The sequence below is a fragment of the Miniopterus schreibersii genome (genome assembly GCF_964146895.1).
Source record: "Miniopterus schreibersii genome assembly, chromosome: 11".
Taxonomy (NCBI): Eukaryota; Metazoa; Chordata; class Mammalia; order Chiroptera; family Miniopteridae; genus Miniopterus; species Miniopterus schreibersii.
Genome location: NC_138111.1, coordinates 65,383,417 through 65,408,841, shown reverse-complemented (window position 1 = coordinate 65,408,841; position 25,425 = coordinate 65,383,417). Strand labels below are relative to the sequence as shown.

General features: G+C 41.4%; 1 protein-coding gene across 3 annotated transcripts in view; it reads right to left on the bottom strand.

The window, feature by feature from the left end:
* AOPEP (aminopeptidase O (putative)) overlaps positions 1 to 25,425 on the bottom strand; it is a 331,307-nt gene that overhangs the window by 102,260 nt on the left and 203,622 nt on the right. For all 3 annotated transcript variants that reach the window (XM_081151075.1, XM_081151073.1, XM_081151074.1), the window contains one exon: positions 7,924 to 7,967. In XM_081151075.1, coding sequence (XP_081007201.1) covers positions 7,924 to 7,967 — 44 coding nt within the window. The remainder of the gene's footprint in view (positions 1 to 7,923; positions 7,968 to 25,425) is intronic.

Here is a 25,425-nt window from a genome sequence, read left to right as displayed (position 1 = left end):
GTGAAAGATGGCGTCAGGCAATGGGCCCCATCACTCTCTGCAGGATGACTTTACATAGCGTGTATATGTCCAGGTACAATCCATGCTACAGTCTACAACCTGGGCAACTGGCCAGCCAACTAGGGATTATTTCATGGGAAAATATTAAGGCAAATTTTGCTTTGCCATGTCAGTATCTATACACATAGATGTTATTATACAGTAGCACTAAAAACAAAACTAATTCCTCTGTCCACTGCCAACAAAAGGTATAAAAGGAATAGCTATTGATCTGGTCAAGACGGCGGCATAGGTAAATGTGGTACTCAGGACCTCCCACAACATCAAAATTACAACTAAACAACAGAACAATCATCATTCAGAACTGCCTGAATCTAGCTGAACGTAATCCTATAACTAAGGATATACAGATGCTACATTGAGATTAGTAGCACAGGTGGAGATGCAGAATGGGCTGGTCCCACACCCACGTGTGGTGATTAAAACTGAGAAGGGTATCTTGGTTGCGGAGATCCCCCTGAGGAGCCAGGGTTCCCAGCTTCACACCAGGCTCTCCAGCCCAGGGGTCTAGTGCTGGGAGGAGAAATCCCCATAACTTCTGACTGTAAAAACTGGCAGAGGTGTGGCTGAGTGAGATGGAGGCTGCTGGAGTGCCAGATATTCCTCTTAAAGGGCCCATGCATGGGCTTACTGATGGACTTACTCTGAGCTCCAGCACTGGGGCACTAGGGATATACTAGGAGTAACTGAGTTGTTTGGCATCAAGGTGAAAGCTGCAGGAGCAGCTTTCTCCCAGAAATAAGAGCTGGCAGAGGCCACTGTTCCTTTGCTGAGCCCTCCCCTCACAGAGCTGGCAGACAGGCACCATACCTGAGTATCCATCCACCTGACTATCACTGTTTGCCCGACCCTGGAGATTCCCTGAAACCCTGCCCCACCGAACTTGCAGGCTCACCCAAACACTTTCCAGTGGCTTTTCCATACAAATGGCCTGTCTTGGCTCAAGATGCTGACTTTCCTAAGATCTTTCAACAAGTAGCATCTGGCCTCTGCCTACCCCATACCTGTTGCTAAGTAGCCCCAGGCCCAGAAATAGCAGCAGCCAGCCTTGGTTGACAACTTGGCCTCTCCCAGGCACCTCCAAGCCCAGCAAAATTAGCAGCCATCTTCAGATCAGCATCATGACCCAAGACAGGCCATTTGTATGGAGAAGCCACTGGGCCCTACAGGACACCTTCTACATAAAGCCACTCTACCAAGACCTGGAGATGTGGCAGCTCTATCTAATACACAGGAAGAAACATAGGGAGGCAGCCAAAATGAGGAAAGAAACATGTCCCAAATAAAAGAATAGAACAAAATTCCAGAAAAATAACTAAACAAAATGGAGACAAGCAATCTACCAGATGCAGAGTTCAAAACACTGGTTATAAGGATGCTCAATGAACTTAGGGGAAGAGTAGATGAACTTACCGAGAGCTTCAACAAAGAGACAGGAAACATAAAAATAGAGATAGAAAACATAAAAAAGAACCAGTCAGAAAAGAACACGCTAACTAAAATGAAGAATATTTTACAGGGAATCAATAGTAAAGTAGATGAAGCAGAGGATCAAATCAGTAATTTGAAAGATAAGAAAGCAAAAAACACCTAATCAGAATAGCAAAAAGAAAAAAGAATCCAAAAAATTAGCAAAGGGTAAAGACAGAAAGAATCTTAAAAGCAGCAAGAGAAAAGCAATTAGTTACCTACAAAGGAGCTCCCATAAGACTGTCAGCTGATTTCTCAACAGAAACTTTGCAGGCCAGAAGGGATTGACATGCAATATTCAAAGTGATGAAAAGCAAGGACCTACAACCAAGATTACTCTACCCAGCAAAGCTATTATTTAGAACTGAAGTACAGATATAGAGCTTCCCAGAAAAGAAAACGCTAAAGGAGTTCATCACCACCAAATCAGTACTACAAGAAAGGGTCTTCTTTAAGAGGGAGAAGAAAAAAGATTTTAAAAAATATGAATAATAAAAAGGCAATAAATACATAATTATCAACAATTACTTTAATTGCAAATGGATTAAATACTCCAATCAAAAGACATGCGGTGGCTGAATGGATAACAAAACAAGGCCCTTACATATGCTGCCTACAAGAGATTCACTTCAGATTAAAAGGCACACACAGACTGAAAGTGATGGGAAAACATATTTCATGAAAATGGAAACACAAAAAAACACTGGGGTAACAATATTTATACGAGACAAAATTGACTTTAAAACAAAGGCTATAACAAGAGACAAATAAGGACCCAGCAATTCTACTTCTGGGAATTTATCCAAAGAACCAAAATACTAAATTGAAAAGATATCTACTTCCATATGTTCATTGCAGCATTATTTACAACAGCCAAGATATGGAAGCAACCTAAGTGTCTATCAATATATGATTGGATAAAGAAGTGGTGCAAAAATACAATGAAATATGATTCAGTCTTAAAAAAAAGAAATCCTGCCATCTGCAACAACATAGATGAACCTAGGGGGTATTGTGCTGAGTGAAATAAGTCAGACAGAGAAAGACAAATGCCAGATGACTTCACTTACATGTGGAATCTAAAAATTGAAATAAACAAGCAGAACAGAAACAGATTCATAGATACAGAGAACATTTTGTCAGTTGTCAGATGAGAGGAGGGTTGAGAAGATGGGTGAAAAAGGTGAAGGGGTTAAATACAAATTGGTAGTTACAGAATAGTCACGGGGATATCAAGTACAGCATAGGGAATATAGATAATAATATTGTAATATAAATGGTGTCAGATGGGTACTAGATTTACCACTGTGATCACTTCATAAGTTACATAAATGTCTAATCACTGGGTTGTACACCTGAAACTAATATAGTATTGTACGTCAACTGTAATTTAAAAATAAAAATATTTTTTAAAAAGGAGTAGCTATTGCTTTAATGAGCACCTACTATGTACCTACCATACAGTATAAAAAAAAAATCTCATTTAAACTTTACAGTGTCTGTGCAAGACCAATATTATTGTCAGGTATCATAATGTGCCTCTTTGTGAATTTACAGCGCAGACAAGCCTGCTCCAAACAACGCTGACCCCTCTGTCTTGCTCACATCTCTCTGGCTGAAGGTGGCCTGGCCCTTGCCGCAGTTGCCCTGTTTGCTACCCTTGGATTAGAGTTCCGAAGAGGTGGGATACCCTTGAGAGGGACAAAAGTGTGAGGGCAGGAGAGTTCATCATTCAGCTGCATCCAGGAGCAAAAGACACTCCCCCATGAGGGAAGAGGACCTGTGTTTTCAGATCACTTTCCTCTGGAAAGTTCGAAGCATCTTATAACCATTATTATTTCATTCCTCATATTATCCTTGTGAAGTAGGTGTCAATTGTTGTGCGGCTTTTTAGCAGATGGAGCAACTGCAGCATAAGAAGAGTGGCCAACGTCAACCCAGACAAAGGGATGAAAACAAGACAGGCTTCTGGACTCCGGGCACCAGTGCAGACTTCACACCCCGCCCATGCCTGTCTGTGGATTGCTGATGTGGACCAAGGTCTTAAACTTGGAGAAGATGAAAGCATTAACTCCAGCTGCTAGTTTTTGCTTTTTGATCCCAACTATTGACTTGACAGTACGGGTGAATTTTCAGGTGTGGGTGTGGATATACAGCAGTGGTAAAACTGAAGGTTGACTTTTCAAATCAGGACACTCAGAGTCCAAGCCCATAGGGACTGTTTCCCCCAAGATCATGTGGCTGGAATCATCACCACAGACAAGCAGAAGCATTTCCACTTCGCTGGGACCCAGGACTTACAGGAAATTACTCTTCTGCATGTCTGATCGCTATGGAAATTGATTTTCTACAGAGAGCTAAAAGTACACAGACTGCCTCAGCTGCGTGCCCTCCAGATCTTGGCCCGCGACCGGCACTTCCACCTCCTGACTGAAGCCTCTGGGCCTCCGGAGCAGCAGATGTGTCCACCCCCTGGCTGGAGAGCTCCCCTTGCAGGATTCCTACATCCTGGAAGGTGACTCTGCATTTCAGAGGTCCGTCTCCAGTCCCTGCGAGCTATATACGTGGTCACACTTGGTTACTGCAGCAGGGGAGAGAATATGCTAGATGCCCAGGCTTGATGCTGGTTAGATTCCACAAAGTGAGCGATTACTCTTCTCTTTGTGATGTTACGTACACAGAAACAGACCCTGGCTTGCGGGGAAAATGGCATCACACATGCTGCATTGCTCATCCAGTTGATTTCTGAGGGTGGAGTATCAGCCACATCTGCCACCTGTGCCTATCAGCTTCTTGTTGATCAGGAGAAATGTCTCTATAACTCTTTATTCCTGTCTTCAGCCTCTTGGGATTCTAAAGGTCATATTCTACCCATGTCTCTGAAGGAGAGCACACGGCCCAGCAACTTCCACATGAACAAAAGGACAGAGGGAAGGACCCTCGGGATGGCGGGTCCCAGGCGCAGGCACTTTGGGAACTCCAGTGCTTGGTCTGAAACGGAAGATGCTCTTGTTCTGGAATGAAACTAGTGTACACCTCAGCTTTACACACTTATTTGTTCTCTTGATCAAAACAAGTCCTTTGTGTTCAGGTACAGAATGCAAGTTGCTGACTTAACATTTATAAAACAAGGACGCCCTAGCTCTGCGGAGAGGAAAGGTGCTGAATTAAAACCAACACATGAACATGCACACACAGACACAATAACTCACGAGCAAAGAGAGAGCTGGTCGCTGTTGATACACCTGGAATACGGGGCGGGGGGCACACTGGGTAAGGTACTCCCCCGGGTGCTCTTTCGCCGTGGCAGGCCAGGGCCCAGGATTCGTCCAGACAGCCTCCTAAGCACTCCCAGCTTTTTCTTCCCTTAGTCTCTTAAACATCAGCATTTAAACAGAAACCTCTCACTGGCATTGTCCAAAACACAACTGCTCATCTCGCTGCTACTTTCAAACACTCTCTCTCCAACTCCCTCTGCACCACACCGACTCCCCGGACAAAATGGGGGGGGCCGTATTTCCAGCACAACATCAGAGTGACTGAGTGGCCCAGAAGGAAAGGCCAGGTTCATGCTGGACTCCACTCAACGTTCACAACCCATCACCCGCGTCCTATCTCCGGAATCTCTCAGATTGCCCCTTCTCTGCAGCCCCACCGCCACCACCCCTGCCCTCGTCCAGCTCTCGATCTCCTGAGTGAACTGTTGGGCTGGTTTCTCCCTGCTCTCCGGCTTCTGGTTCTCCGCCCCCACCTGCCTCCCACGCTGCCCTCCCGCCAGGGCGCCTCTCCAAGGCGCTGGTGGCACGCCCTTCGCCTGGCGGCTGGAGGCCAGGACTGGGGAGACCTTTCTCTGTGCACTCAGGACTGAAGCTCCCGAGAGCCCTTCCTGCGCTGAGCCCTAACGGTCTTCAGCAGTGCACTCGGGGCTCCCTGGGGGCTGGGCATGGCATTTACTCCTTTCTGCTGCCTAGTGTCCAGCCTAAAGCCCGGTGTGGAAGGTGCTCAACAGAGAATGTTAAACTCATGGAAGCAGGAGAACAGTGCCAGAGCAGTGCGACAGAGGGTGCCACCCGAGCCCCGACCAGTGGGACTGATCCGAGAAGCCTTGCCCTGTTCAGAACGGCTCACATGTCTAACAGATGTGCCTGAGGATCGTTTTGCTACGGGGCCAAAGATTAGGGGCTCCGGGGACAGGTGTGGGGCCTTTGGAGAACTAGGTAAAATTGGAACAATATGCGGCACAGGTAAAAGGATAACCAGTCTGTTTCAACAGCCAGCTCAGATTCTCAGATTAGTTAGCCGGAGAGGTGTTTGAGTTTCAAAGCGTTTTCTGTACACTTGCTGAAATAGGTCCACTGTAGGAATGGGACTGCTTTAGCTTTAAAGAGGATTTTCATTTTTTTATTTTTTATTTTTTTAATTATTATTATTTTTAAAAATATATCTTTATTGATTTCAGAGAGAGGGAAGGAGAGGGGGAGAGAGAGATAGAAACATCAATGATGAGAGAGTCATTGATCGAGCCCGCAACCCGGGCATGTGCCCTGACCGGGAATCGAACCCCGATCGCCTGGATCCTAGGTCGATGCTCAACCCCTGAGCCACGCCCCGCCAGGCGAAGGAGGATTTTTAAAAGCAGCTTTAAACCTGTTGGCCCAACCATCATCCTAACTGGGCACCGTATCCCCTCAAAGGGGAAGAAGTTGGTGCCATTGGCCACCATTAAACAGAGATGCTGCTCGTGACTTCCTCAATCACAACAAAGCCTCCGTGTGGGCCCACAGTGAGTCACCTCAATAAATATTCATAGTGATAAAACCCAGGTCCCCAGAACAAGAGGCTCAGGGCCATCCAGATGAACTCCCCAGCCTTATTAGGAAGTGGGTAGAAAGAAAGACTTCCTAAACTAACAATGCACTTGGTTGCTTCCATGAAAATCACTATATTTGTGCCCTAAGAAATTCTGGAAGAATGCATAGTCATTTCTCAGAAACAGACTTTGCTAACAGGAGGTAATATACCATTTCTGTTAGTGTTTTCTTCTTTTTCCTGCATTAGATCCTAAGGAAAGCACACATTCTATCAGAGGACCTGAAAAGTTATTCCAGGACAGGTATAAAAGAAAAGGGGGAAAAATCTTGCAGGTGAACTATTGTTCTTGACCCTAGGAATAATCACCTCATCGGATGTGATTTTTGCATGAAGAAAACCCATATTTCTGTTTAAAAAGAAAAGACAGTAAATGTGAAACATTTCAGACCTTCCAAAACAAGCCACAATTCCTTCCAGCAACTCCTGAAAAAGCTAATTAGTTATCTTGGGCAGTGACTACAAGCCCATGCAATCTCCCTGGATAAGACTTCCCTTCAGCATCAAAGACATGCACAGAAAAAGGTAAATTAAGGAATTTAACAATTAATGCGGCTATGTTAATTCTGTGTGATGCACTAATTTGCTTTATGTGCATTTGTTCCCATCTGATTAAAAAAAAGAGCCTAACAATAATACAATAATATTTCTAACTGTTGAAGCAAGAGTTGGAGGTAGAATGGTCCCTGGATCCTCCCTGAATGTCATGTCATCTCCTGGTAGCATAAGTCATGACACCTTACCCTTAAGACCCCCAAATCAGGTGACCTGTAAGACAGGCCCACTGACAGGGAGGTGTCTGGCTTGGCATTGATCTAAGTCAATGTCTGTGTGAAGGAATTCATTTCCACACTTGGAAATCTATTCCAACCACAAAAACATGGCTAAAATTGTGGGTCAGAAAGGAGAGTAATGTTGGCTCTTCTTGAAAGAAATGTTTAATTTCTCAAAATGCCCCCTTTACTGTGAATATCAATTTTGCTATTAAAAATGTTTCAGGGTGTTCACTTTTAGCACCTAAATTAAGACTGGAAATGAGAAGGGCAGAAAACAGGAATCTGGAGGGACGAAGTGACCTGCTCCGAATGTGATAGATGGGAAGGGGCGGAGCTGGGGTCAGAGCCTTGAAAAGCCTGACTTCAAATCCCAGGCTCTCGTTACTGCGCGACATTGTCGCCGTCAGCTGAACAGTGTTTCTTTACACTAAGCCATGCTAACTACTGCCACCTGAACTTGTAGAACTTTCCTCTCTCCCTCTCTTTCCACAGCAGCCGAGGCTAAACGGTGCCCTTGGCTTGCCTCATATACCACTTGGGGGGCTCCTGACGCCGGGGCTCCCCGCCGTGCCCGCTAGCCCCCAATATCCACGTGGGCCCATTTCTAAGTTTGGTTGACCCTCCCAGGGCTCCTGCTGGCTGGGCCAAGTCCCTGCCTCTATTAAGAGAGGAAGATTGGACTTTCTCAGTTTAATAAGCCAAACAATGGCAGTCAAACTAGGCTCTTAATTCCTAAACTGGTCCTCACCTTTTTTCTTCTGGGATGTTCTCCAACAGCATTTGAAGGAAATCCTGGAATCAGAAAAAAGCAAACCGTTAAAGGTGTCCATCGATGAACCACTGCCCGCAGCCGCTCCCCAGTCCCAGCGCTCCCAGCTCCCGAGGCTCACCTGCTGGCGAAGCTGGGCCCACGCTGAATTATTAGACTATATACCCGATTTATTCATTACCAGGGCTTCAGTCCAATCAGGTAAAGAGATTTGTTTTGTAAAAGCCACAAACAAGTTGAAAAATGTAATGTTAATTTGACCTATATCCACGGCTTATTTCATTCCATGTTTCAACTCTTTTCAAAAGGCTGGCCGGGGCACGGAGCACTGTCCCTCGCTCCCCAACCAGGTTCTCCTCTTCCTGAGCCTTGCCTGGGTGTCCTGCTACATGCCCAACCGCCTCAACTGGGAGGCTAGGGACTGACTTGCAACTTTCTTGCACTGCTCTATGGAAAGATGAAGACCAAGCTAAAGACGAGTAATATCCCAGTGGAGGAACAAATAAGTCGCAACGCCAGCATGGTTCCCGGTTCCCTGCCTCCATCTACAGCCTCTCCCAGGGCCCCTGTGCGAGTCCTCCATTCTTTGACATTTAAGATACTTCAATAATAAATTTTTTAAACTTAAAGACATGACTTACATACACCCATTGTTTCCTTTACTTTGGAAAATTTCAAACACATTCAAAAGTAGACGAAAGAGTATAATTAACCCACAGCCAATCTGCCCCACCCACTTATCTGCCTCCTGTATTATTTAGAAGTGACTCCCAAACATTACATAATTTCATCATGTGTCAGTAAATGGCTCTAAAAGGATTCTTTTAAAACATACCCACAATACCAAAAGGCCTAAAAAAATTCACATATGAATGTTCAAAATCACATTTATATTTAATTGGCACCTTGAATATTGTGACCAGTCATTTCAGTCCATCTAATTCTGGAACCTTGACTTGGCCTCAACTACATTTGTCAGATAAAATATAGGACACCCAGTTAAATTGGGGGCATACTTACACTAAAAAGTATTTGTTGTTTATCTGAAATTCAAATTTAACTGGGCATTGTGTATTTTTATTTGCTAAATTTGTGTTAACCCTCTGTCATCTGAAGATGTGATAAGAAACATTTTAGAAAAATACAGAACATGAAACAAACAGGAACAACCTTTAGCTTTTTGGGGATCTGCACTTGAAGTTTTTCTTTTAATAAACTGAAAATCTTTTAAAGCAGGTCCTTGCAAGAGGGAGCATGTGTACAAGCTCGGATGACCCACCACAGCTCTGCCAAAGGCAGGTCCCTACAGATGGAAGCCCCCGCCCCTGCCCAGCCTGCGGATCCCAGCGCCGCGCTGGGCCCTGATGAGAGCCACTTAACTCAGAGTGCGAGATGGAAGCAGCGGCGCAGGCCCTCGGATTACAAACAGATGGAATCAGAGAGGAGTGGAAATCTGCAAACAATTTGTATGACAAGGTGTTCTTTTTCTATCATCGCGCTAGGCACAGCCATCACTACACTGGCGAAGCAGCCATGCCCTTCTGTGAGTTTATGGGGGCGTAGGTCCATTTCTTCCAGAGGCAAATTCTCCCTATTAAGGGCAGTAATGAAAAATTTATTTCTTGCAACCTCTGTTCTCCTTCTAAGACTTTACTTGTCTATTGCTGCTTTGCCCAAAATAAACGACACAAAGAATACCAACTAGTATTAAAAGCATGGATCATGCAGTCAAAATGGAAAGGGACAACCCCAAATAGAATAATGCCTCACATCTGAAGTCCTTCCTCGCACCTGCAGTGGACACAGCACATGCAGAAAAATGCCAAAGGAAACAAGAGCAATATTTAGAATGTGAAGAATTATTTCTGCTTGAGGTTCCTGAAGTCACTATTTTTTAATAATTATTTTATTAAAATGTTGATTTGGAAATTAATTTATCACAACTGATTTATTAATAGATTACTTGGCAGAAATTTCACTGGCTGAATGGCAGTATTCTTGCTTCCTGAAAACCTAAGTACTGTAAGTATAATTTCTTACTAATTTCACTTCATTTTCTCCTTAGAGCCCATATCAACTTATCCCATATTTGTGCAGTAAGTTATGCTCAATTATGTGTGTATGTGGGGGGAGGAATTACACTAATTTAATGGCAAGGGGGAGAATTTAATTGCATGAGAAGCAGGAAATGCAGAGTTAACCTTAATTCTGCCCTTTGCATTTTCCAGTTATAATTGGATCTTTCTTTACAGGACTGCAGAGCACAATGTTCCAGAATTTTTAGCGAATACAGGAAAAGTACAGGAGGCCCCCAAGAAACCCTGTTTCTTTTTTTTTTCATCCTCTCGAGGATATTTTTCCCATTGCTTTTCAGAGAGAGTGGGAGGGAGAGAGAGACAGAGAAACATCGATGTGAGAGAGACACATCAATTGGTTGCCTCCTGCAAGCGTTCCAACCAGGGCCAGGGATCAAGCCTGCAACCGAGGTAAGAAGGTAAGCGCCCTTGGCTGGAATCAAACCCGGGGCCCTTCAGTCCATGGGCGACACTCTAACCACTGAGCCAAACCAGCTAGGGCCCCTGTTTCACTTTTTAAGAAAGGTACCTGTCCCACCTCTGAGCAGGTGGCCACTGGCATCTTCCTGCCTCAGAGCTGAGGCTGAAGGGCGCACAGCAGTCCACTGGGGGCTGCTGACCGAGGCTGGGGATGAGGGTCTAGGGGTCCTATACCCCCGACAGCCTGACCATCTCTGAGGCACGGTGCCCGTATTCCCACAGGCTATGTGAACGGCTGCCTACAGTGCGAGGTGTTTCTCTTCTGTCCTGGGAGCCACCTAATCCAAAAAGACACATGGTCTCATCCAGGCAGTCACTGTACCACCCACAGTGGAAACAGCCCAACTGGCCCTTCTTACGCCTTTCACAGACCTAATCTTTAACCACAAAATGCTAGTTTTCCTATGTGTGTTTTTCTTATTTTTTGTAAGCTGGCATGTACCTCTGCAGCGGACTCCTCACAGAAGCGTTTCCAAGGTGTCTGATGATTACTCCTTCCCTCGCCACCTCTTTTCAACTCTTCATTGTCTTCACTCTTCCCTTCTGCATGTTGGCACTTTTATAAGTAATACAAATCTTAATTGGACAAGGAGGGCTCTCCTTCAAGGCAGATTCCAGGATCACAGAGGAACTAGGACACTGACATTCATCTAGGGCCATGCACACACCCAGTTAGAACAAATGCACCTCTATGGTATGCCTGAAAAACCTAAGCAACAGAAACCCTGCTGCTTTACAGCGGGCTAGGACGAAATTTTATCTAGACTCCTGGCAATTGTTACAAGCTCTTAGCCCAGGCAAAAAGTACATTCTTTGGCAATTTTTGTTTTCATTTTCTGCTCTAATAATCTATATGCTAGCCAGGTCAGTCCCAGACAGCTTATTTTTATTAACATCTAACACTAAATTAAGCATTATGATTAAAGAGAAAACTACACTGATTTTGGCACATGGCTAATTGGAAATTACTTTTTAGTCCTGGTGAAAGTATTCAATAAAAAGGAGGTGCATCGTGGCCTGTGTGGCTCAGTGGTTACAGTGTCAGTCTACGCACCAAAGGGTCGCAGGGTGGAGGGTTCGCTCTGGTCAAGGGCACATACCTGGGTTGCAGGTTAGCTCCTCACCCCTGGTTGGGGCGCGTTCAGGAGGCAACCAGTCGATGTGTCTTCCTCACATCGACGTTTCTCTCTCTGTCCCTCCCTTCCTCCCTCCCACTCTCTCTGAAAAGCAACAGAAAAAATGTCTTCTGGTGAGGATTACCCCAAAAAACAAACAAACAAAAAAGCAGGCGCATATAGATTCTACTGGGTAAATTGGCATTGACTTGATAATTACACAGGATTAGCAATTTCTGTAAGATGTTTTATGAATAATTACCAAGGTGATGGGGAAGGGAGGTAGGAGAGGCAAAGCAAACAAAATGTTGAAGCAAGGGCAGTGTGTCGCCAGGGTAAGAACTGAGGAGAAATGAAATGGGCAGGAAGAAGGCATGGTCAAGCTCAAGAAAGCAGTTTTAATTGGGGCTGGAAAGATGATACTGAAATGCTGGACAGGTGGAGCATTCAGAACAGAAGGAATTATGAAGCAATTTGGGGAAAAAAGAAATGGAGGGGCTTCTGAGTAAAGACACTGGATCATTGCCTTCCTCATCAATATTATTAATATCATAAATAAAATTAGTTAACAAGTAAACAAGAATATAATTCATTTTAAAAATCAGCAAAAACTTCACCAGCAACCTTCGAACCAGGAAAGATGTACATTCCTGTGGCACAAACTTCAAGGAGACAACTAAGAAAAGAAATGCATGATTCCAACACAGCTCCCAACCTTCCTGCACCACCTCCAACCTCAGGCTTAGCAGCAGTGCGATGGGCGAATTGTCCAGGCCCGGCAAGTTCTCACATACACTCACACATTTGGGAAGAAACAGGAATATTTTTATCTTTCCTCTTTTTTTTTACTGGGAGGGACTGGAAATGTTTGGTGGGGAAAATGAGTAATACCTGGGAAATAAACACCTAAGGATGACACTGATGAACTGCACAGGTTCTAGAGCTCCAAGCTGAGTTAGTGGGACAATACTGAGGGAGTAGCCGCAGTCAGAAAAAGCTGTACCCAAATTAGGTAAAGAGGATCTTGGCTGGGGACATTTAACAAAATTTCAAGAGTTAGAGAAGCCAAATTCTTGCAACAAAAGCTGTATGCAGCTCCATGGAGCTCTTCCCCTTTGCCCCCTCCATGCATAATATTCAAGCTTAAACTGTAGCTTAGAAGGGGAAGAAAAACATGTCTAAGAAGAGTTGGGAGGTAAATCAAGGATAATATTCCAATACATATGAGAATAAATAAAAGGTCAAAACAGTGCTACTGACACTGAGAATCAGCAAGAAGAAAAGTAGGGCAGAAATAAAAATAGAGACAGAAATAAAAAGCATAACTTAAAGAATCCAGTCTCGAAGAAAACATAATTCAAGGAACAGAAGAAAATTCTTCATGAATGCATTACACTGCAAAATAAATTAACACAAGATCATAATAACAAATTCAGTAAAATGAAATCTCAAAGACAGTATCACAAAACAACAAAATGCGATGAAAAGAGAGATTTCAAAGCAAAGGAGATAAATTAGGGACCAAAATAATGCCAGTGTAGGAGCACTAATAAAATAGAAACAGCAAGGAAAAGAACAAACATTAAAGAAAAAAACATTAATAATAATGTTATAGCATTAATAATAAAAATAATAATGCTGCCTGACATAAACACATGCCATGAAGAACAAAAAGACAAAAGCAATTTAGAAAATAACTAGCATGGAAGACAAAGGTGATATAAGGGTAACTGGTCATCTGCAAGAAAATAAAGAGAGAATGTGTTCAAAGATACAATTAAGACAATTTCAGTGAAAGAAGGAAAAATACAAGCTATATCTAAAAATACACACTGTTTTCCAAGAAAAGAAAAAAAAACTGATACAGACCCAGGCACACCAAGCCATTTTCTAATTATATATTTTTATCTGTGATTAAATGTCAAAGGTAAAGAATTTTCTGTCATCTGAGTGGTATAAAAGCTAACTTCAAAAGTTTTAAGAGCAGTATTTAATGTCAGAAGGCAGTTGAGCAATATCCACAAAGTTCTCATGAAATGAAAAAGCAACCGAAGAATATTATACCCAGGCAGTTTGTAATTCAAATATAAAGACAGCAAACAAACAGTCTCAAGCACATAAGAACTCAGACATCACAAAACCAGTGAGTCTGCAAGTTGAACATCAATTTGATATCAAAATTCAGCCAACAAAAAGTTGAATCAAAATAAAGCATTCATGAATATAGAAATATGGTAAAATGACTGGAGGCGAATACAGAAATCCTTTAAACACAAAGCTAAAGACTATACAACTGTGAAAATTCAGTTACAGCACATACTATAATTAATGTGACCCTTAACTATGCAAAGATATTAATTAAGAAATATTTAGAATTGGGGGGAAAAGCAGTAAAAGTACATAATTACTGAGTTCCTAATCTTTTACAAAAGTGAATAAATTGATGCTTTCTAAAATGAAATATATAGCTAAAGAAAAAAATAACAATTTCAACCTCTAAAGATTGTTTGTAATCGTGTTTTTTAACCATAAAAGAATCTTTTAGGAAACAATCTCTCTTACATTTATATGTAGCTCAGGAAAGTCCTTTATATTCACTTTCTTTTCTTTTTCATTTGTTAAATTTAAGTAAAATAAAATTTAAAACATTTCATTAAAAAGCACATATAATTCTATTTTTATAAAATTATTTCTAAATATATTTTTGTATCTATACATGTGTGTACACATATGTGTAGCTATATATACTATATATACATAGAGATATAGATATCTGTACACATATCATATACAACATATAAAAAGAGAGAGAGAAGTACACAGTGCAATTTTTGGAATGACATTCACCTAATATTAATTTTAGGTGGTGGTGGGGATTTGAATGATATTTTAAGTTCTTCTTTGCACTTTTCTGTGTTGCTTGAATTTTTAAAAAATGATTATGTGTTGGTTGAAAAAGCGATCATTTCCAAACTTACTATGATACTGACTTAAAGATAGAAACACAGATAAATGGAAAAAAATTGAGAGTCCAGAAATAAACTCTAACATCTATGGTCAAGTGATTTTCAATAAGGGTGCAAAGACAATTCAGGGAGGGAAAGAATAGTCTTTGCAACAAATGGTCATGAGACAACTGGAGGTTCATGCACAAAAGAATGAAGTTGGACAATCTACCTCACACCATATATAAAAATTAACTCAAAAATGATTAAGATACCTAAACATAAGAGAGAAAACTATAAAATTCTTAGAAGAAAACAGGATTAAATCTTCATAATCTTCAATTAGGCAATGAAGAAAATATTTGCAAATCATAATCTGAAAGTGACTTCAATCTAGATTATATAAAGTAATCTTTCAACTGAATAATGAAAGATGACCAATATAAAAAAGTAATCAAAGGATCTAAATAAACATTTCTCCAAAGAAGATATACAAATTTCAGTAAACACAGGAAAAAATGTTCAGCATCATTAACTACCAGACAAATGCAATTTAAAACAACGAGAAACCACTTCACACTCATTAAGATAACTATTACAAAAACTAAACAAAAACCAAACAGAAAGCAGCAAGTGTTGGCGAGGATGTGGAGAAACTGGAACCCTCGTGCATTTCTGGTAAGAATGTAAAATAGTGTAACCAATGTGGAAAACAGTAAGGCAATATCTCAAAAAATTGAATTTCCATATAAGGTAGCAATTCCATTTCTGGGTATATACTAAAAAAAAAAAAAAAAAAAAAAAAAAAAGAAGCAGGGACTAGAAAAGGGATTTGTTCAAAGCAGCATTATTCACAGGAGCCAAAAGGTGTAAATAACCCAAGAATCCATCAACAGATGAATGGATAAACAATATGTGGTCTTTATATACAGTGGAATACTGAGTCTTAAAAATGAAAAGAATTCTGACATATGCTTCAAGATGGATGAACCTTGAAGGCATTATGCTAAGTGAAATATGCCAGATACAACGGGACAAGTAATGTATAATGTGACTCAAAGGAGGTCCCTAGAGCAGTCAAACTCAGAGACAGAAAGTACAATGGGGGCTGCCAGGGACTGTGAGGAGGAAGAATGGGGAGTAACTATTTAATGAATACAAACTTCGGTTTGGGAAGATTAAAACATCCTGGACACATGGTGTCACAACAATATGAATGTGCTTAATGCACCAAACTATATACTTAAAAATGGTTCAGATGGTAATTTTATGTATATTTTACCGTAATTTAAAAAGTAAAAATTGAAATAAAAAGAAGAATAAAGTACTGATACATGATACAACATGAACTTGAAACATTATGCGGAATGAAAGAAGCCAGTCACAAAGGCCACATAGTATTTTATGACTCCATTTGCATGGAATGTCCAGAATAGACAAATCCCTAGAGACAGAAAGCAGGTTAGTGGTTGCCATGGGCTGAGGGGGGTGCAAATGGAGAGTGACAACTAAAAGACATGGGGTTTCTATTTATTGTTGACACTGTTACTGATGTTCAACATTTCTCCCTGCTTTGCTCCCATGCACTCAACCCCTGCTCCCACCAGGCCTTCACCACATTATTGTCTGTGTCCATGGGCTATGCATATATGATCTTTTTTTTTTTTTTTTTTTTAATTTATCTTTATTGTTCAAAGTATTACAGATATCTCCCCCCTTTTTCCCCACTGATCCCCTCCACCCTGCATCCACCCCACCCACAGGCCTTCACCACACTACTGCCTATGTCCATGGGTTATGGATATATGCATATAAGTTCTTTGGTTAATCTCACCCACTCCCCCACCCCCGCCTTCCCACTGAGATCCATCAGTCTGTTCCATGCTTCTGTGTCTCTGGATCTATTTTGTTCCTCAGTCTACTTTGTCCACTAGAGTCCACATATGAGTGAGATCATGTAAAACTGAATCAAGAAGAATCAGAAAACCTGAATAGGCCAATAACAACTGATGAAATCAAAGCAGTTATTAAAAAAAACTCCCAGAAAACAAAAGCCCTGGTTTGGATGGCTTCAAAGGAGAGCTTTCTAATTCTTTAAGTTGTAGGGTTAGATAGTTTAGTAAATATTTTTCTTGCTTTTTAAGGTAGGCCTGCAGTGCTATGAATTTCCCTCTCAGGACTGCTTTTGCTGTGTCTCAGATTTTGGGTTGTTGTGTGTTCATTTTCATTTGTTTCCAGGAAGTTTTTTGATTTAATCTTATTGGTACCCATTCATGGTTTAATAACATATCACTTAGCCTCCATGTGTTTGAATGTTTTGGGGTGTTTTTACTGTAGTTTATTTCTAATGTCATGCCATTGTGATCTGAGATGCTTGATATGATTTCAATCTTCTTAAACTTGTAGACACTGGTTTTGTGTCCTAACATGTGGTCTGTCTTTGAGAATGCCCCTGTGCACTGGAGAGGAATGTATATTTTGCAGCTTTGGGATGAAATGTTCTGTAAATATCAGTTAAATCCATCTGATCTAGTGTGCCATTGAGTTACTGTTTCTGTGTTGACTTTTTGTCTGGAAGATCTATCCAATGAAGTCAGAAGGGTGTTAAAGTCTACCACTATGACTATATTGCTATTGATCTCTCCCTTAACATCCTTAAGGTTATTATTGATAAATTCTTATTTATTGCCATTTAAATCCTTTATGACTATGTTTCTCTCTCTATTTCTTCTTACAGCAGTCCCTTTAACATTTCTTGGAATGCTTCTATTTCTACTTCTAATTACAGTAGTACCTTTAACATTTCCTGCAATGCTGGTTTGGTGGTGAAATATCCCCCCCCCAACCTTCCCCTTTTTTTTTTTTGGTCTGGGAAGCTCTTTATTTCACCATCTACTTTGAATGATAGCCTTGCTGGATAGAGTAGTCTTGGTTTCAGATCCTTATTTTGCATTACCTTGAATACTTCATGCCATTCCCTTCTGGCCTGTAGAGTTTCTGATGAGAAGTCAGCTGACACCCTTATGGGAGCTCCTTTGTAGGTAACAGATTGTTTTTCTCCTGCTGCCTTTAAGATTCTCTTTGTCTTGAATTTTTGGCAATTTAATTATGATGTGTCTGGGTGTGGGCCTCTTTGGATTCTTCTTGCTTCAGGCTCTCTGTGCCTCCTGAAATTGTGTGACTTTTTCCTTCACCAGGTTAGGGAAGTTTATTGCCATTATTTCTTCAAACAGGTTCTCTAACCCTTGCTTACTTTTGACCTCCTCTGACACTCCTATGATGCGAATACTGTTCGATTTCATGTTGTCCCACAACTCCCTTAGATGGTCCTCCTTTTTTTAATTGTTTTTTCTTTTTGGGTCTCTGATTGAGTGATTTTTTTCTACCCTATCTTCTACTTTGCTGATCTGATCCTCAGCTTCGTCAAATCGGCTGTTTGTTCCTTCCAATATAGTCTTGACTTCTGTTATGTCATTCTTCATTTCTGACTGGCCATTTTTCATAGTTTCCATCTTTTTTTAATGCTGTTGAACATTCTGACAATCAGTATTCTGCATTCTATATCTGATAGATTGCTTATCTCCATTTCATTTAGCTCTTTTTCTGGAGACTTCTCTTGTTCTCTCATTTGGGGCTTTTTTGTCTTCCCATTTTTGCTGCCTGTCTGGGCTTGTTTCAATGTATTAGGTAGGCCTGCTAGGACTCAGTCTTTCTGGAAGGTCTCTGGTGCAGGTCAATGTTAGACGCTGTTTGTAACTGGCCTTGAGCACCCTGTTTGGAGCTATGAACAACCCAATGCTTGAGGTCCCCTCTATTGGGGTTAGGTACATTTGGACAGGACCAAGATGCACACCGAAGTCTGCTTTTCCAAGGCCCGGGCCCAGAAGCAGATCAAGCAAAGGGTAAAAGTACTCTGAGATCTGCCTCTGCCAGCAGGCTGATTTATCTGATTCTCTTAATAAGCCTCAGGCTGTAGAAACTCCATAGGGTGGGGGAGCTGATTGTTATTAGTCTCTTAATGAGCCTCAGGTTGTAGAAACTCCACTAGGGTCAGAGGTTTTCCAGCAGGGTGGGGCACATTTGCTTCCCCCTCAGGCAAAAGATGCTTGGAAGGTAAATGTCTGCCTCTGCAGTATGGGGAAATGACGGCACAGGAATCCAGAGGGGTGCCCTCTGAGTTCTATCTCCAGAGCCCACAACCCTAGATTCTCCTCACACAGCTCCAGTCCACTCTGCTCTCCCTCTGCCAGAGCCAAGGTGAGTGGCTGCGCACGAAACTTTGTGCATTGGCTCTTTAAGAGGGTGCCTGCATTTCTAGCTATTTCTCCCTGGCAGAAACCTGGCTGCTTTTCGTCAGATGTTATGTGGGCACCTTTCTCAGTTCTGGTGCTCTGAGCTGGGAAGCCCAGCCTGGGGTTTAGGCCTCAGAGTCCTCAGTAGGAACCCCCTACAGCAGAGATATCCCTCCAGACCTTCAGCTGCTGCCTGTGGCACTAGAGCCCAGCCAGCCCTCTAGTGCCTCTGCACTTCCTACCAGTCTCTATGTGGTGTCCACTTTTCCTCCTTGGTAATGAGGGTGCTTTCCAGCTTGTCTTCAGTTGCAGTTTATTATTCAGGATATTTTTTCTATATTTTAGTTGTAATTCCATTTTGGTCCTGGGAGAGTGTCAGTGTAGTTTCCACTCAGTCCACTGGAATATTTAATCTCCCATATATGATCTTTGGTTAATTTCTTCCAGTCATCTCCCACCCCCTCTCCCCTTAGATCTGTCAGTCTGTTCCATGCATCCATGGCTCTGGTCCTATTTTGTTCATTAGTGTATTTTGTTCATTAGATTCCACCTATAAGTGAGATCATGTGATATTTTTTTTCCTCTGAATGGCTTATTTCACTTAGCATAATAATCTCCAGGTCCATCCATGCTGTCTCAAAGGGTATGAGATCCTTCTTTTTACAGCTACATCGTATTCCATGCTGTAAATGAACCACATCTTTTTTATCCACTCATCTACTGATGGGCACTTGGGCTGTTTCCAGATCTTGGCTATTGTAAATAACGCTGCTATGACAGGGGTGCATATATTCTTTCTGATATATTGAGATTCTTAGGATATATTCCTAGAAGTAAGATCACTGGGTCAAGTGGCAGTTCCATTTTTAATTTTTTCTGGAAACTCCATACTCTTTTCCACATTGGCAGTACCAAATGCATTCCCACCAGCAGTGTACTAGGGTTCCCATTTCTCCACATCCTCACCAGCACTTGTTGTTTATCGACTTCTTGATGGTAGTCATTCTGGCAGGTGTGAAGTGATACTTCATTGTAGTTTTAATTTGCACCTCTCTGATGATTAGTGACACTGAGCATTTTTTCATAGGTATATTGGCCATCTGTATGTCCTCTTTGGAGAAGTGTGTATTCAGATCTTTTGTCCATTTTTAAATCGGATTGTTTGTCTTCCTGGTGTTGAGTTGTATAAGTTCTTCATATATTTTGGATACTAACCCCTTATCAGATGTATCATTGGTGAATATGTTCTCCCATACAGTAGGTTCCCTTTTCATTTTGTTGGTGGTTTCTTTTGCTGTGCAGAAGCTTTTTAGTTTGATGTAGTCCCATTTGTTTATTTTTTCCTTTGTTTCCCTTGCACTAGGAGATATACTGGCAAAAATACTGCTACATAAAATGTCTAAAATTTTACTGCTTATGTTTTCTTCTAGGATTTTTATGGTTTCATGTCTTACATTTTTAAGTCTTTTATCCATTTTGAGTTTATTCTTGTGTATGGTATAAGTTGGTGGTCTAGCTTCATTTTCTTGCATGTACTTGTCCAATTTTCCCAACACCATTTATTGAAGAGACTGTCTTTATTCCACTGGATGCTCTTGCCTCCTTTGTTAAATATTAATTGGCCATAGCAGCATGAGTTGATTTCTGGGCTCTCTGTTCTGTTCTATTGATATATATATATATATATATATTGGTTCTTATGCCAGTACTAGGCTGTTTTAATTACAACACTTTGTAGTATAGTTTGATATATGGTATTGTGATCCCTCCAGCTTTGTTCTTCTTTCTCAAGATTGCTGTGGCTGTTCAGGGTCTTTCTTGGTTCCATACAAATATTTGGAATATTTGTTCTAAATCTGTGAAATATGCCATTGGTATTTTAATGGGAATTGCAGTGAATCTAGAGATTGCTGGGTATATGGACTTTTTAATGATGTTAATTATTCCAATCCATGAACACAGTATATGTTTCCACTTGCTTGAATCTTTATTTTTTTTCAGTGTCAGATAGTTTTTTATTTCTTCCTTGATCTCATTGGTAATCAACTCATTGTTTAATAACATGCTATTTAGCCTCCATTTTTTAATGTTTTTCAGTTTTTTTATTGCAGTTGATTTTGAGTTTCATGCCATTATGATCTGAGAAGATGCTTGATATGATTTCAATCTTCTTGAACTTGTAGAAACTTATTTAGTGTCCTAACATTTGCTCTATCTTTGAGAATGTTCCATGTGCACTTGAGAACATATATTCTGCAGCTTTAGGACAAAATGTTCTGTAAATATAAATTAAATCCATCTGATCTAGTGTGTCATTTAAGGTCGCTGTTTCCTTGTTGATTTATTGTCTGGAAGATCTATCCAGTGATGTCTGTAGGGTGTTAAAGTCCCCTCCTATGTCTGTATTGCTGTTGATCTCTCCCTTAAAGTCCATATATATATGAAGGTTTTTATATACATAAGTGCTCCAATACTGGGTGCATATATGTTGACCAGGGTTATATCCTCTTGTTGGATCAATACTTTCAGTATTATGTAGTGACCTTCCTTTCTCTTCTTATGGCCATTGTTTGAAGTCTATTTTGTCAGATATGAGTATTGCTACCTAGGCTTTTTTTCTTTTTAAAAAAATATATCCTCATTGATTTCAGAGAGAAGAAGGGAGAGGGGGAGAGAGAGACAGAAACATCAATGATGAGAAAGTCACTGATTAGCTGCCTCTTGCACGCCCCTGACTGGGGATCAAGCCCACAACCCGGGCATGTGCCCTGACCGGGAATCAAACTGCGATCTTCCGGATCCTAGATCAATGCTCAACCACTGAGCCACGCCTGGCTAGGTCAGGCTTTTTTTCATTTCCATTTGCATAGAATATTTTTTTCCATCCCTTCACTTTCAGCTTGTGTGAGTCTTTTGTTCTGAGCCAGTATCTTGTACACAGCATATGTATGGGTGATATTTTCTTTTCTTTTCTTTTTAAATATATCTTTATTGATTTCAGAGAGAGGAAAGGAGAGGGAGAGAGAGACAGGCAGAAACATCAATGATGAGAGAGTCATTGGGGATCGAGCCACAACCCGGGCATGTGCCCTGACCAGGAATCCAACCCCAATCGCCTGGATCCTATGTCGACACTCAACTGCTGAACCACACCCGGCCGGGCTGGGTGATGTTTTCTTATCCATTCAGCTACCCTATGTCTTTTGATTTGAACATTTAATCCATTTACATTTAAGGTTATTATTGATAGTTACTTAATTATTGCCATTTTTAATCTTTATGCCTATGTTCCTCTCTTTCTCTATTTCTTCTTCTTACAGCTGTCCTTTTAACAGTTCTTACAATGTTGGTTGGTGGTAATGAACTCTTTGAACCTTTTTCTTTTTTTGGTCTGGGAAGCTCTTTATTTTAAATAACAGCCTTGCTGGAGAGTATTCTTGGTTTCAGATCCTTGTTTTTCATTACCTTGAATACTTCATGCAAATCCCTTCTGGTCTGAATTATTTCTGTTGAGAAATCACCTGACAGCTTTATGGGAACTCCTTTGGAGGTAACTGTCTCTTTCTTGCTGCCTTTAAGACTCTGTCTTTGTCTTTAACTTTTGCCATTTTACTTATGATGTGTCTGGGTGTGGGTCTCTTTGGGTTCATCTTGATTGGGACTCTCTTGCTTCCTGAACTTGTGTGACTTTTCCCTGCACCGGGTTAGGGAAGTTTTCTGTCATTATTTCTTCAAACAAGTTCTCTACCCCCTTGTTCACTTTCTTCTCCCTCTGGATCCCCTCTGATTCGGATTTTCTTATGTTTCATGTTGTCCAAAAGTTCCCTTAAACTATCCTCATGCTTTTTAATTCTTTTTTCTTTTTGCTGCTCTGATTGAGTGATTTTTTTTCCTACCTTATCTACTAATTCACTGACTTGATCCTCTGCTTCATCTAATCTACTGTTTATTCCTTCCAGTGTATTCTTTATTTCAGATACGTTATTCTTCATTTATGACTGGTTGCTTTGCATGGTTTCTATTGTGCTGAGCATTCTTAAAACCAAGCTTTGAACTGTTTCTGATAAATTCCTTACTTTCATTTTATTTAGCTCATTTTCTGTAGATTCCGCCTGTTCTTTCATTTGGGTCCTGATTCTTTGTTTCCTCATTTTTGTTCTTTCTTTGTGTTTTTCCTATGTATTAGATAGAACTGCTATAACTCCTAGTCTTGGGAGGGTGGCCTACTCTAGCAGGTGTACTGTGGGACACAGTGGTGTAGTCTCCTTGATCTCCTGAGCTGCGTGCTCTAGAAATGTTCCTTGTGTGGGTTATGTGGGCCCTCCAGTTGTAATTGGTTCTTGATTGCTGTTGTCCCATCTGTGGGTGGGCTCAGCCCTTGGACTGGCTGCATGTGAGGCTCAACCCCAACCACGTCATGCAAACTGTTGTACAGGCAGTGACAGAAAAAAAACAAGACAAAACAAGACCAACCCAAAAACAACATGAAAAAAATAAAACCACCACCAACAAAACAACAACAGAAGAAAAAAAAGAAGAAAAAAGAGACAAAGAAAGAATAATAAAAAACAAGGGGCAAAAAGAATTAGAGAAGGAAAAAAACAAAACAAAAAAGAACATGAATGGAAAGAGGCGATAATAAGAAATAAAAAGAAAAATATAATAAGCATGGAGGATGGCTGAATTCTAGGCAGCCATTAGGGATGTTGATGCCACTGTCAAAAGATGGAATCACCAGAAGAGGTTTGGAAAGAATTTATGTCATGCACATTGAGACTTGAAAGACTTCTCCTGGTAAGGGGGTCCAAGAGAACTGGATGAACAGTTTTGCAATCAAAACTGGAAGTCATGGAATATGGGTCCCTCCTCTTTGAAGACACACATGCCGGAGGGAGCCCTTCACTTCCTTCTGCCAAAGGTTGTAGATGAGTGGGTTGAGCATGGAGGTCACCAGGTTGTAGGAGAGGGACACCTCCTGCTTTCTCTCTGGGGAACAGAGCACTAGTGGATGACCTCCCGTTGTGCCATGAAACAGAATGACCACAACCAGGTGGGAGGTACACAAACTTTAATAAATTAATTAAAATAGAAAATAGAAAAGAAAAACGGAAACAAAGACTAAAAAAGAAAAAACTAGAAGAAAAGGAGAGAAATAAGGGATATGAAAGGAAAAAGATAAGAAAGAAATGAAATAGGAAAAACAAAGAAAAGATATTTTTGGAAGGTCAAGTTCAGGAGATTCCAAGATGGCAGCAGACTGAGTGGAAGCTGCACTGACACTCTCCTGGGACCAAAATGGAATTACAACTAAAATATAGAAAAAACATCCTGAATAATCAACTGCAACTGAAGACAAGCTGGAGAGCACCCTCATTACCAAGGAGGGAAAGTGTAAACCACATAGAGACCGGTAGGAATTGTGGAGGTGTGAGATGGCTGGCTGGGCTCCCACAGGAGCAGCTGAAGGTCTGGAGGGAGATCTCAGCTGCAGGGGGTTCCCACTGAGGACTCTGGGATCTAAACCCCAAGCTGAGCTTCCCAGCCCAGAGCACCAGGACTGAGAAATGTGCCCCCACATAAAATCTGGCTGTGAAAAGCAGCTGGGTTTATGTCTGCCAGGGAGAGAAAGCTGCAAATGTAAGCACCATCTTAAAGAGCCAACACACAAAGTTTCCTGTGCAGCCACTCACCTTGGGCACCAGGGTAAGGAAGACAGTGTGGACTAGAGCAGTGTGAGGAGAATCCAGGGGAGGCTGGCTAGGGGAATACATCTCAGAGGGCACCCTTCTGGACCCTGGTGCGGAGTCATTCTCCCATACGGTAGAGGACATCTTTCTCAGGCACACATTTACCTTCCCAGCAGCTTTTGCCTGCTGGGGGGGGGGGGCGGGGGGCAGGCAGGGAAACAAGTGTCTCACCCTGCTGGAAAACCTATGGCACCACCCTGTAGAGTTTCTGAATAACAGCCTCTGGGTGCTTTGAGTCTTTGCCTGACTTGCTTCTGGACCCAAGGCTTGGAAAAGTAGACCTTGGTGCACATTCATCCTGTCCAAACACACCCAGCCCCAGCAGAGGGAACCACAAGCTGTGGAGTGTGGAAAACTTCAAACAGGGTACTCAAGACCAATCACAAATGGCATCTAACATTGGCCTGCACCAGAGACCATCCAAAATAATGGGAGTCCTAGCAGGTGTACCTAATACCTAGAAAGAAATCCAAACAGGCAGAGAAAATGGGGAGACAAAAAAAAAGTCCCAAAGGAAAGAATGAAAGAATTTTCCAGAAGAAGAGCTAAATGAAATGGAGATAAGCAACCTATTAGATATAGAGTTCAGAATACTGCTCATAAAGATGCGCAACAGCATGAAAAAAAGATAAAGAAACCATGAAGGAAATTAAGAATCACATAGTAGAAATAAAAAACAACAACACTGGAAGGAATCAACAGCAGATTAGGGGAAGTTGAGGATCAGATCAGCAAATTAGAAGACAGAGTAGAAAAAAAGATCACTCAATCAGAGATCCAAAAAGAAAAAACGATTAAAAAACAGGAGGAGCTGTGGGACATGAAAT